At 42.2% G+C, this 12,382-nt stretch overlaps 1 protein-coding gene across 4 annotated transcripts in view; it reads right to left on the bottom strand.

Moving 5' to 3' along the window:
* The window catches only part of MEGF6 (multiple EGF like domains 6), a 226,540-nt gene that overhangs the window by 97,438 nt on the left and 116,720 nt on the right, over positions 1–12,382 (bottom strand). For all 4 annotated transcript variants that reach the window (XM_050931678.1, XM_050931674.1, XM_050931677.1 and 1 more), the window contains exon 5: positions 6,020–6,142. In XM_050931678.1, the coding sequence (XP_050787635.1) occupies positions 6,020–6,142 (123 nt within the window). The remainder of the gene's footprint in view (positions 1–6,019; positions 6,143–12,382) is intronic.

Here is a 12,382-nt window from a genome sequence, read left to right as displayed (position 1 = left end):
ACTGATGCACAAACTGACACAGTGAGTTAGTGGCAGAGCCCGGACTAGAACCCCAAAGTCCAGACTCACAGCCTCCTGCCCACGTTCCATTCCAGGCACTGAGCTAATTATGCTCAAAAGAGGCTGGGAAGTTATTTGAGATGAGAACTTACTTCAAACAAGGATTTTAGCATGTTAAAATTACGTTTTGACTCCAAGAAGAGTGTTATCCTTTTACTTCATATGTAACCACGCTGTTTCCAATATTCTTACCACTACGCATTTGAGTCTTTGATTATCTGTTCTCTGTTATTAAACTTGTTCTTGTTTTTATTATAAATATATCTCACGCTGTGTCATTAAGTAATGTGTGACTCCTCAGTTGAATCAGACAAGCCAACCTGCTAATGATTGTGAGTGTCCAGCAAGGGGAGCTGAATGCTGCAGGGAATGCACTTAGATGGGCTCAGGGACCAGAGTGCACCTTTTGATACCTGCCAGGCAAAGTAAGGGCTGGCAGAACTCTGAGGCTAGTGCATGAGTGGCAGAGGGCTGGTGGTATCCAGGAGCTGATCTGCAGAAATTACAAAAATGAGGCAACAAGGTGACTCTCAGTCTTGGGCACCTGGAGGAAGCATCAATATTACACCTGAGCAAAGTGAGCACAAATTGTGTGTAAAACACCATTCAAATCAGAACCCATTTTGAACAGATATAAGTGACTACACAAGAGTCAAAATTGTGGAGAGTCAGGCCCAAAAACTTTGGATGAGGTTATTCAAGCCACGTTAGAGTGGAAATTAGATTGGTAATATCGTAAGAGACTTGTGAGATTTCCAGCACCTGTCAGTTCAGACCGGACTGGAAATGCCATAAGAATAGACTCACTCATGAAACATCTGCCCTTTATGGTCCCAGCTATTTAAAAACAAAAAAAAAGTTTAGTTGAGTCTATGTTTGGAGCAAAGGTTCATGTCAATTTTAATTTTAGCCAACCCATTTTGCCAACAGTATTGTATAACAGCACCACATGGTCTGTACTAGAGAGTGTAATTGTGTGGTTCACTCCCACCAGTATCATGAACCCCTTAATCATCTGAGAAACTAATCCTTGCCCAGGGAATACTGGGGAAATTCAAACTGCCTTAGCTTGGCGCAAATAAGGACAAAGCTGTTTATTTCACACATCTTGATAGTGTGTATAACAAGCCAGGAAATACTTTCAGCTATTTTAAATAAAACATGACAAATATACCAAACTGGCAAGGATGCAACATTTTTTCTCAAAAATTCCTCGATGTCCAAATCAATGTTCACTAAGATAGCTGTCTCCCAGTATGTCAGTAATGTTTATTAATTACTTTGAATAGTTTCTTTCTCCCACTAAGCAAATCAGTGCAGTAAACTGATAATTCTACCACAAAACATGTGACAATACTCATATATCAACATCACATGCTGAGTTGGGTGCTTTAACTCTTACTAAAGAAAATATGTTTTCTTTATATTTTTAATGCTGTAAGAACTTGGTAAACGTGTCCATTTCAGCTAGTGCTGGGATTGGCATAGATTCAGAAAAAATACAGCTAATTCTTGGCTCTGGTTAGCAAATAATCTCTTGCAATAGTCTGACGTTGAGGTCCAGCCATCCCAAATACACAGAACTGGAATAGCATATAATTCGGCGTGGGGGGGGAGGGCGTGGAAGAGTTTAGCTCTAGTAGAAAACTACCGGCTGTATAACAGAGGTGGGCAAACTACGGCCCACAAGACCGTCCTGCCCGGTCCTTGAGCTCCCGGCTGGGGAGCCTCGCCCCCAGCCCCTCCTCCACAGCCACACTGCCGTATGGGCAGCTGCACACTCCTGCCAAGCAGCGTGGCTGCCAGACATTCTGCTCTGAGCGGCACGGTAAGGGGGCTGAGGGGTTGGATAAGGGGCAGGGGGTCCTGGGAGGAAGTCAGGGGACAGGAAGACGCGGGCAGTTGGATGGAGCAGAGGTTCTAGGGGGCAGTCAGGGGATGGGGGGGTGGATAAGCGTGGGAGTCCTGGAGGGACCTGTCAGGGGATGGGGGTGTGGATAGGGGACAGGGGACAGGGAATGGGGGGGTTAGTTAGGCGTGGAGTTCCAGGGGGGCCTGTTAAGGGGCGAGGGTGTGGATAGTGGTCAGAGCAGTCAGGGGACTGGGAGCAGGGGCCCCAGGAGGGGGCGGTTAGGAGACAAGGAGCAGTGGAGGTTGGATGGGTCAAGGGTTCTAAGGGGGGAAGTCAAGGGGCAGGAAGTGGGAAGGGACAGATGGGGGTGGGGGGTACAGCCTTCCCCACCCAGCCCTCCATACAATTTTGCACCCCCATGTGGCTCTCGGGCCAAAACGTTTGCCCACCCCTGCTGTATATTGATAATGAATTTAAGCTCTAGGAGGGAAATGTCCATATGACCGAGGCTTCCTTTGGGGCCTAGACTATTACATTTCACAGTCCCCTAATTTTCACTTTACAAAACATACAAATGTGTATCTCTTTGCCTATTTTATGGAAAGAGAAACTCCAAAGTGGAAGATGGGAAACAATGCAAGACAGACACTTTGGGTGAAATCCTGGCTCTGTTAAGACAATGGCAAAACTCCTGTTGACTTCAATAGGGCCAGGATTCACCCATAACGCCTGATTTTCAAACCAGACAGCCTTTTTCCACCTCTGTGCATGCAACTAGTATCATTTTAGATGTCTGAGCTACTGACTGTGCCCAGAAACTGAGCATTTATGCTGGATGACTGAATGACATCAGGAGTGTGTGGGTAGAGGAAAGAGAGCCGGTCCTTTAAAATCTAGTTGTTAGGACTCTAACTTCTGGGCTACTCTGTTGGTGAAGTCACGGACTTATAAACCCATCCTTATAAACATAATGATTCATGCCCAAGCCTTGGTGTGGACTGGTACTAACATGGTAGAAAATGAGAAGACTAATCCTCTTCGAAGTTGAGCATTACCACCAGGCCTGTGTAGAATTATCTATTAATTCTTCCTAATGGCTATGGACCTATCCATTATATTCACATTCCGTAGTACCCTCAATCACATGGTTAAACTACTATTCCAAAGGTAATTTAAACATAAAAATATAACATTCACCTCAGACACGATTTTAGAAGAGATGACAGTACTGATGCTGAACAGAAGGCTACATGACTTTGGACAGACCCTGCCACTCTCTGAGGAGCTTTAAAATGACATTCTGTGTCCAGCCAGTATGAAATGGTTATTAGGAAATGACATGAAACAAGGAATTCGCAGCAGAGGATGGCAAAAGGGGTGTCAGCTAGTAGTTTTTCATGGCTTGGGCCCTTGCTGAAGGGCATTTTTTTATATCAACAAAAAAACAAGAAGAAATATATATAGGAAACAGGCAGAAGGGTGTGGGACAGGAACTTTGATTGTAGTAAGCAAGCAGACAGTAAGATGAAATTGGATTTTCTATTCAAGCAAATATACCAGCATTTAGATACCATGGCTGGGTCTATGCTCACATTTTCCTTCTAATTTCCCACTGCTGCACTAGCACCAATACAGCTTCACCAGTTCAAAGGAAGATAAACTTGACACCTGGACATTAGAAATGCCAACTTAGCTGGATATTTCCGTATAGGAGCAGCTTTTACACATGAATCCACAACATCCCATATTTTGGATGCCCTGTCATTTGGCATACTGCTCCCATTCCCATGCCCATTGTCAAGGAGAGTTTCAATTTTCAAAGAAGGCCAGTGCAAGTTTATCACCCTTTAGATGGAGTCAAGAGGCGTGTCAGTCATGGGGGGAAGGACTAGGCGAGCATTTGTAAGAGGAGCATTTTACGTGGAAGTGAGTAAAAGGAATGGATATTTCAGTCCTGGCACAGAGAAGACTTTTCTTTGGCATCACAGACTCCGTTCTGAGGCCTGTTAACTTACTCTAAAATCTCAAAGATGCTGGTTGATTTAAGATTGTTTTATTCAAGTTTGGATTTGATGTTGGAAAACTCAAGGCAATTCTGCCTTTCCAGGATGTGTGTTTTAGGTTTCAGCCACCATGCTGTAAATTAGTAGGAAATGGAAAGAAATGGAGAAATATTTCAACAGAGGCTTCTCTCTCACTGATCACCATCCAACCACCCCAGAATGAGGTATCAAATTCTGCCAGATTTCCACTCAAAACCATAAATTTCTCCCCAAAATTAGAAACTCCACTGACATTCACTTGAAATCTTTCCAAATTCACGTATTTTGCATTGCTCTCTCTCTCACCTAGCTGAAGAGACTCAAGGAAATTTAACAAGCTAAAATAATTAGCAAGTCTGTCTGCCTTATTGCAATAAAAGAAAATGTTCTTTCAGCAATTGTCCCAACTGGTGGTGGTGTCAGTACTGCAATATAATTGATAAATTACATTACTAGTGCTAGCTTTTCTGCTTGGGAGCATTAGTGCAAAATACTGCAGAGTATTGTTATTTAATAAGCGCAGGTTTCTTTAAACTACAATATAAACAACCTGTTTTCCAAGCACACTTCCCCCTTTCCTTGAATAATCAGAACAAATTTGTCCACTTAAAACCAGCTCGGCACAAAAGTTTTCCAAAACATTGTCAAGGCGGCTAAAGTGCTTTGAAACCACAAACAGCCCTTGTCCTCTCGCAGACGGGACACAGCTGGGAATGGGCACAAACAGAACCATTACATTCCTGAAGCAAGAGCTTTCAGTGATTTCACTTCACAAAAGGAAGTTCTATTAGGAGTGAGATAACAACATGTTGACCCAGAGAGGGAGAGAGAGAGACTAGATGGTCTCTCCCTGCTAATGGCCTTTCATTCCCTTGAAAATCTGGCTGAAATTTAAGGTACCATTGCTGCTTCCCAGTAGCCAGAAGAGGTGTTCAAATGGACGGTACCCTAGGTGAAGGAATAAAAGACATACTGCAATTAAGTGCATAAGTGAAACCAAGCAGTTAAGCTGCAATCAATCATCTATGGAGCCTGTAGTTGGTGTATGTTTTGTATTTGCTCTCCTAGTTACAATTGTTGTCATAAAGGAAAACAAAAGTCCCACGCTTGGTCCCATGCAATACACTAAAGCTAAACCTGATTTCCTCCTATTCCTTCTCATGAGCGGAGGGTGTTGGATATCAATATAATTAAAATCTTATTTTGCATCTTGAAATTACAAAAAGAGGAAGAATTCTACCAGAGTGCGGCATGATCCCGGGGGTCTGGGATCGACTGGGAACAACTCCACTGTTCCATGTGTAATCACATACCCCACCCCCAAAATACATCCAGTCTCTCTTACACACTCCACAGTACTACTCCAGACCACACACACCTCCCTCACATACCCCACCCCCAAAATACATCCAGTCTCTTACACACTCCACAGTACTACTCCAGACCATACACACCTCCCTCACATACCCCACCCCCAAAATACATCCAGCCTCTCTTACACACTCCACAGTACTACTCCAGACCATACACACCTCCCTCGCATACCCCACCCCCAAAATACATCCAGTCTCTCTTACACACTCCACAGTACTACTCCAGACCACACACACCTCCCTCACATACCCCCATCCAACTTCCCCAAACCCTATTATTCCTACCCCCCACCACACACCATCTACACTATTATTTATCTTGCAAATCATCCTGGTACAATTTGTGTGGAATACCATATTTTAAATATAGCTGACTGTACAGAAGAAGAAGGGTAAGGGTTCTGAACAGCAGAAGAAGGGCAAAGGGTCTCAACACTACAGACAGACACTTAAAAGTACCCACTACAACAGCTGGTTCTTACTCTACAAACACGGGGAGATCCGATCTGTTCTGTAAAAATCTCTAAGCATTACTCTGCTATAAAATTTGGCAAAGCCTAACTTTATAACTTCAGAATTTCTAAGGCTACAATGCAATTCTTTGTAACATACATACAGCTGTAGGAGCCAAGGGAATTCATCAAAGCCCCCAATGGTTGGCCCACGCCAGCAGGCTGTCATCCCATTCCTACCTTCACACACCTTCCCGTCTCCCTTCAGCCTCAGCCCATTGGGGCACTTGCAGTAGAAACTCCCAATCGTATTGCAGCACTGGGACTCACAACCACCATTCCCGGCTTCACATTCATTGACATCTGAAAGAGATGAGAAATTGGGGGGAAATGTGAGAGATTTTAGTGGAGAGCCAAACCAGAAGGATGATTAATGTATGATAAAAGTGTGTTATTTTCCATTCACTTCTCACTTTCTTAGTTTTTAATTAGATATCTAGCGCCAATAGTAAAAAAATAAAGGGTAAGCTGTACAAAATAATTCTCTGACTGCATGCTAAGGGATACATTTTAAAGCTTAAAATGTTGCTATGAAATAGGTACTTACCCCACTGAACATGCAGTACACGTGTCTGCATACACAGAGATATTTATACTCACAAATATCCTGCTTTCCCCAGTAATACCCATTTGTGCATGAAAAATTAGAGATTGGGGTAATGGGTGCACCTTTGTATTTTGTAGAAGCAATTTATGATGCAAGGTTTGAAAATAGTCTTGTACATTATTTTTTAAAAGGATCAGATATTTGCGTGGATAAGAAGAGATTCAGGATAAAAACCACAAGGATTCGCAATCCTCATATTTCAGTTGGTCACCAGCTGAAAGAGCAAGAAACTTCCCATCATGTAATCAAATTTCACAGTTAGCTGCAGTGTAGAAGGTTTAAGGCTTTCATTGCAACATTCAGAAATAGCCACAAACACCAGATCTGATGGACCATCAGTCTTGTTCTATGAAACAGTTCTCTTGTTTATTGCCATATTAAGAGAAGATAAAGCAATACTGTGATGTTGTAATTTATACTTGCAGCTATGACGTAACCTAAACAATTGTGAGTTCAAACCAGAGAGCACTGTTAATAACAGAAAATATCAGAACTATAAGAACGGCAATAATTCCTTAATACCAAAATCCCCCCGATCAAAGAGGTTTCAGTTTCCAGACCTATCCAAAATGACTACTTTGCTGATACGCATAAAGAAAGGGAGCATTTATGTAGAACTAAGGAAGGATGAGATGTAGCAAAGTAACTGGTTAGCAGGAGTTGGCTACTTCTCAGCCAAATTTGTTAAATACCCACTATCCTCTTATGGAGAAAACTGAACAATATTTTGTATTTTCTGCATTTCTATTTCAACCCCTTTTCCATTCCAGCTTTGTTATTCATTTGAGGTTGCAGTTTTCTACTTGTGACATCATCATGCAGAGGACTATGGCATCACAGATAAATCCCTAAGTAACAATGACCCTTTTTGCATACCAGTATCCAATAGGGCAACAATGACTCTTGGAAGGTCTCCATTTTTTTATGCACCACCGTTTGATGATCTGATGCAGAATCGGTGCTAGGCATAAGCAGACTAAGCCATTGCTTAGGGCCCCAAGCAGCTCAAGGTTGCCCGCTATTCACTTTTTATTATGTGGTGGTGAAGGCAAAATATTCCTGCTTGGGGCCCCAGTGGGCTAACACTGCCTCTGATGTGTATATTTCACCAGCACTTCACCAGCTATGCACTCCCTATGACCAGCAGCTCCCTAGTCCTCCAACAGGCACTCCCAGCTCCTAAAGTTCTAGTTCAAATAGGAATTAATTCCGGGACATCCTATGGCCTGTACTATACGGGTGGGGTGGGGTGGGGGATAGCAGACCAGATGATCACAGTGGTCCCTTCTGGCCTCATGAGCTATGAATCTATGAAAGGCCCAACAGAGTGAAAGGCACACGGTAGCATGTAAGCTGAGTCTTTCACATGGAAGAGGAGATCACAGCAGGTAGTCACATGGTAGACCCAACTGGAGTCTTTGAATAGTCGAATGAGCCTATTCAAATGCTCACGCACTACACATCACAGATCATTATTAATGAGAGGACGTGAAGGAAGCAGGAACTTTCAAAAACACACATGACAAAGAGTAAAAAAAAGCAGAAATCTTTTCTGACATGGGAAGTCCAAAGGATAAAATGAATCCATTTCTCACTAACTACTAGGAGTCCAGAGTTTTTAAAAAAGAGACGAATTATCCTAAATCAAAAGGCTGGTTTCCAAGATAATTTTGCACATTTTGCTCGCATTGTCAAAGAAAACAAGCAAAAAGCCCCTCTCAGCCTCTCAGAATCTAAAACCCCATTTCTGCTTTTATACTCAATAACAATTTTCAGACCTTTAATTCCAGATCAGTTCTGGATGCCATCAAGTTTCATGTGTAGCTTGTTTAATGAGCCTCAGCAGTGTGTGGTATCTCTTACATTGCATTCTGCTCAATTATTTCTTGCTGGTGACCTATAGGGAATCATTTTCACTGAATAGCTGGCAGCAGCTGGTCATTTCAGCAAATACTCCCACAGACAAGAGAGTGTCTTTCTGACACCAAATGTCATTACTTACCCAACATAGTTTAACTTGTGTGTCAGCTTTTAAAAGCAAAATCTTTAAGCCTCTGTTGAAGAAAAGGCAGAACCATTATGATAAATTTGCACCCACAATTCCTGAGTAATTACCAACTGAGAGAAGGGGAAAGCACCATTCTTCTTTTTGGTTCCTCTGTTATCTAAAGTCAAGATGACACTATTCTTTAACTGAACTGTGTGGTATAGGCCAATGGGATAGAAGAAACTCTGTAGGCATAAAGTAATGCCCACTTGTCAGAATTAGAAACAGGTTTAAGAATCAGAGCCCCAAATCAGCTGAAGTTTATACATCCCTTTCCCTGAACTTTGAGGCACCATCCTCCCCATAGTCCCTCTGGAAGCCATTATCTGGCTGCATGCCTCATCCTCTTAAATAAGTGCTGGAGTTGCTTTCTGTAGTGCAACATTTTCATGCCTCACTGAATTATGTGAAAGTTACTTTAATTACTTCAAAACCAACAGACTATGTTCATGAGCTGTCAATGTTCCTAATGTACAATATAAGACTGCTAGAGAACCTCATATTAAAATCCATTTCATACTTAAATCTCTCTGCAACCTGCAGCCAACAACTAAGAGACCAGCAAAAATCAACTGCCTAGCAGAAGTGAGAATTTAAGGGAAAAATCAAACAAACCATAGTGGAAACCTTGAAGATAATTTAACATGGTTGCTTAGATAGAGGGTTACCACACAGCAGTGTGTTCCCTTGTACAGGTGTCACTGCTTTTATCCTGACCTTCCCATACTGTGGGTGCACCCAGGAGTAATCCTCCATACCAGTTCAGAGGCACCAAATTATGCAGCAACCTCTAAAGTGGCTTGTGCAAATAGGCTGCAGGGGAGATTTTTAGAAGACTCCACATCATGGCTAAAAGAAAAGGAATAATCTACCATGGCAATACTGGGACATTTCACATTTTCAGCTACAGAATCCAAAACAAACCTAAATTTGGAGATGTTATGTTCCAATCAGACATCTGAAATGTGTGGGGAGGTTTTAAAGAGATTTATTGGTTCACTATGAAATTCTTGACATTTGGCACTTAACAAGACATTCAAAAAATGTATTTGGGTTCAAGTAACTAGTTCTTTGCTTTGTAAAGAGAATGTGTTACTTAAACATGTCAGAAAAAAAGGAGACCAGTATGGTTTTAAGGCATTTGGTCTGGAGGTCAGAATCATGAGCTGCAGACTGTATACTGAACTCTGTACATTTCCTTTGGCTACTGCAGCTAACTCGTTTTCCTTCGCACACCCAGAGCTGAGAGGGCATGCTCACCTGCCTGCAGAAGTGGGAATCCCATTTCCACACACACTGCAGTTAACTTTGATTAATCTGACTCCAAGCTCATCATCTGTATCAAAAGCCAAAGTAAGGCATAGTTCTTTGACAAGTTACTGGACACAAGTAAGGCCAGGACTATTATTGCTGGTAGATCAAACCGTGCAGCCTGGAAGAAAGTCACTCTGTTCTTGCTTTGTAATGTTACTTTAAGAGTAATGCACAGACAGCTGGATGCCCATTGCCAGCATATACCATTCAGACAATAAACACTAATGAAATCTAGGCCGAGCTAACGATTATATAGACAAGTCACTTGCTCCAAAATAGATCCACCTGAAATCTTGCTAAAGTCAGCACGTGCCACAGGGAAAAGAAAAGCAGATTAACTGAACTCAGAACCAAGACTTCTCTGCAACCTTCCAGTCTGAGGAATGGAGATGACACGTGTATTTGTCAATTTAAGGACTTAATCAAATCAGAAACTTCTCTCATCTAGTGGAAAGACCCAACTTGGCACTGCTCACATTTCTACAACTGAGTCTTTTAACAAGCAACCCTGCAAGTCTGTAGACAGAACCTGCAGCAGCCAAAAGCAAGCCTTCCTTTTGGCCAGGCTGGTAGGATTTTGCTGACTGTCTCTTCTAAAAGCTGTTCTTTGCAGATCTTAGAATAATCTTCATAAAAGGCCACAGTTTTGTTTTTCTAAACAGAGATCATGGTACCAGTATATAAGAAACAGAGATGCATATAGTATCATCTTTACAGAGCTGACTAATGAAAAACATTCTTGGTAAAACAATTAGGTTTTCACTTCATCTCTGAACTTGTTTGTTTCTTTTTTTTTTTTTAAGTAAGGGTCACTGTGACAGGCAGGTGCTTCAGGTCATTTGCCTTGATGGTCACAAGACTTGGGGTCCAGTGGGTTACCCAAGAGATGAAGAGTCCAGTAAATTGGGATCTTTGACTGAAGAAGCCTGCCTCTGGCCATAAAGTCTTCAAGATTAGAGCCTCCCAGCTGATCTTAACTGCCACAACAGGATTCAGAGCAAGGTGTAAGGTGTAATATAAAGAACAGTTGCAAATTCTGGTAACTGGAAAAAAATTCCTGCGATAAGAGTGGGAGTGCATGAGATGTGATGATATTCATCGTGCTGACATCCAGGATGATGCAGGTGTCCAAAAATTGACTCCTCATCAAGAGAGGTACCAGATGCAAGAGAATTGCCAACGAAGATTCCAAGGCCAAAATATTGGGAAGCTGAGGGCTTGCACGTAGAATCATAGAATATCAGGGTTGGAAGGGACCTCAGGAGGTCATCTAGTCCAATCCCCTGATCAAAGCAGGACCAATCCCCAACTAAATCATCCCAGCCAGGGCTTTGTCAAGCCTGATCTTAAAAATCTCTAAGGAAGGAGATTCCATCACCTCCCTAGGTAACCCATTCCAGTGCTTCACCACCCTCCTACTGAAAAAGTTTTTCCTAATATCCAACCTAAACCTCCTCCACTGCAACTTGAGACCATTGCTCCTTGTTCTGTCATCTGCCACCACTGAGAACAGTCTAGATCCATCCCCTTTGGAACCCCCTTCCAGGTAGTTGAAAACAGCTATCAAATCCCCCCTCATTCTTCTCTTCTGCAGACTAAATAATCCCAGTTCCCTCAGCCTCTCCTCATAAGCTCCAGCCCCCAATCATTTTTTGTTGTCCCCCGCTGCACTCCTTCCAATTTTTCCTCACCCTTCCTATAGTGTGGGGCCCAAAACTGGATACAGTACTCCAGATGAGGCCTCACCAATGCCTTATCAGCCAGATTACATTAGCCATCTGCTGTACGTCAGGGGCAAATCAGAATGTCACCAAATGAGACAAAATGCCAAAGAAAGAAGAGTATAAATTTTGGGGTAATACTCAAACCAACTCCTCAGTAACGACATCAAGCACACAGATCATCCTGGAAAGTAAAGACACTTACCTACAGCACCTTCAATTATTATATTTTAACTTTACATCTCTGCTTAAGAAGATTCATGCTACTGTCATTATAGTTGGCTAACCTGTGAGGCATCGCAACCTAGTTCTTTGGGTTGTCGGCTGCAGTGCCTCTCTGGTTAGCAAACTACTGAGGACAGCATTTTTAGGAAAATTAATAAACTGGCAAACCAAGAGCACCGAGCTCCAGTTGGTCACATTCAGAGAAAACCACGAATCACAGTGTCTCAGTAAAAAGCATTCAGAGAGAAGCTTCCACACACAATTTTTAGCACCTCTGCAAACAGTTAGAAGCTCCAATCTCTCTCCCGTATCTCATCCCATGTTGCTTTTTTCTGTTCTTGTAAAATGGACGCCTCCTGGTGGCAGCTTTAAAACAGTGCACAAGTTCTGTTCAGTGCTTATTATTTTAAACTGCTAGTTCAGAGGTCAGCAACCTTTCAGAAGTGGTGTGCCGAGTCTTCATTTATTCACTCTAATTTAAGGTTTCACGTGCCAGTAATACATTTTAACATTTTTAGAAGGTCTATTTCTATAGGTCTATAATATATAACTAAACTATTGTTGTATGTAAAGTAAATAAGGTTTCAGAATGTTTAAGAAGCTTCATTAAAAATTAAATTAAAATGCAA

This window comes from Gopherus flavomarginatus, chromosome 21 (assembly GCF_025201925.1).
Source record: "Gopherus flavomarginatus isolate rGopFla2 chromosome 21, rGopFla2.mat.asm, whole genome shotgun sequence".
NCBI classification, from domain to species: Eukaryota; Metazoa; Chordata; order Testudines; family Testudinidae; genus Gopherus; species Gopherus flavomarginatus.
This window is presented reverse-complemented; position numbering and strand designations above follow the sequence as displayed.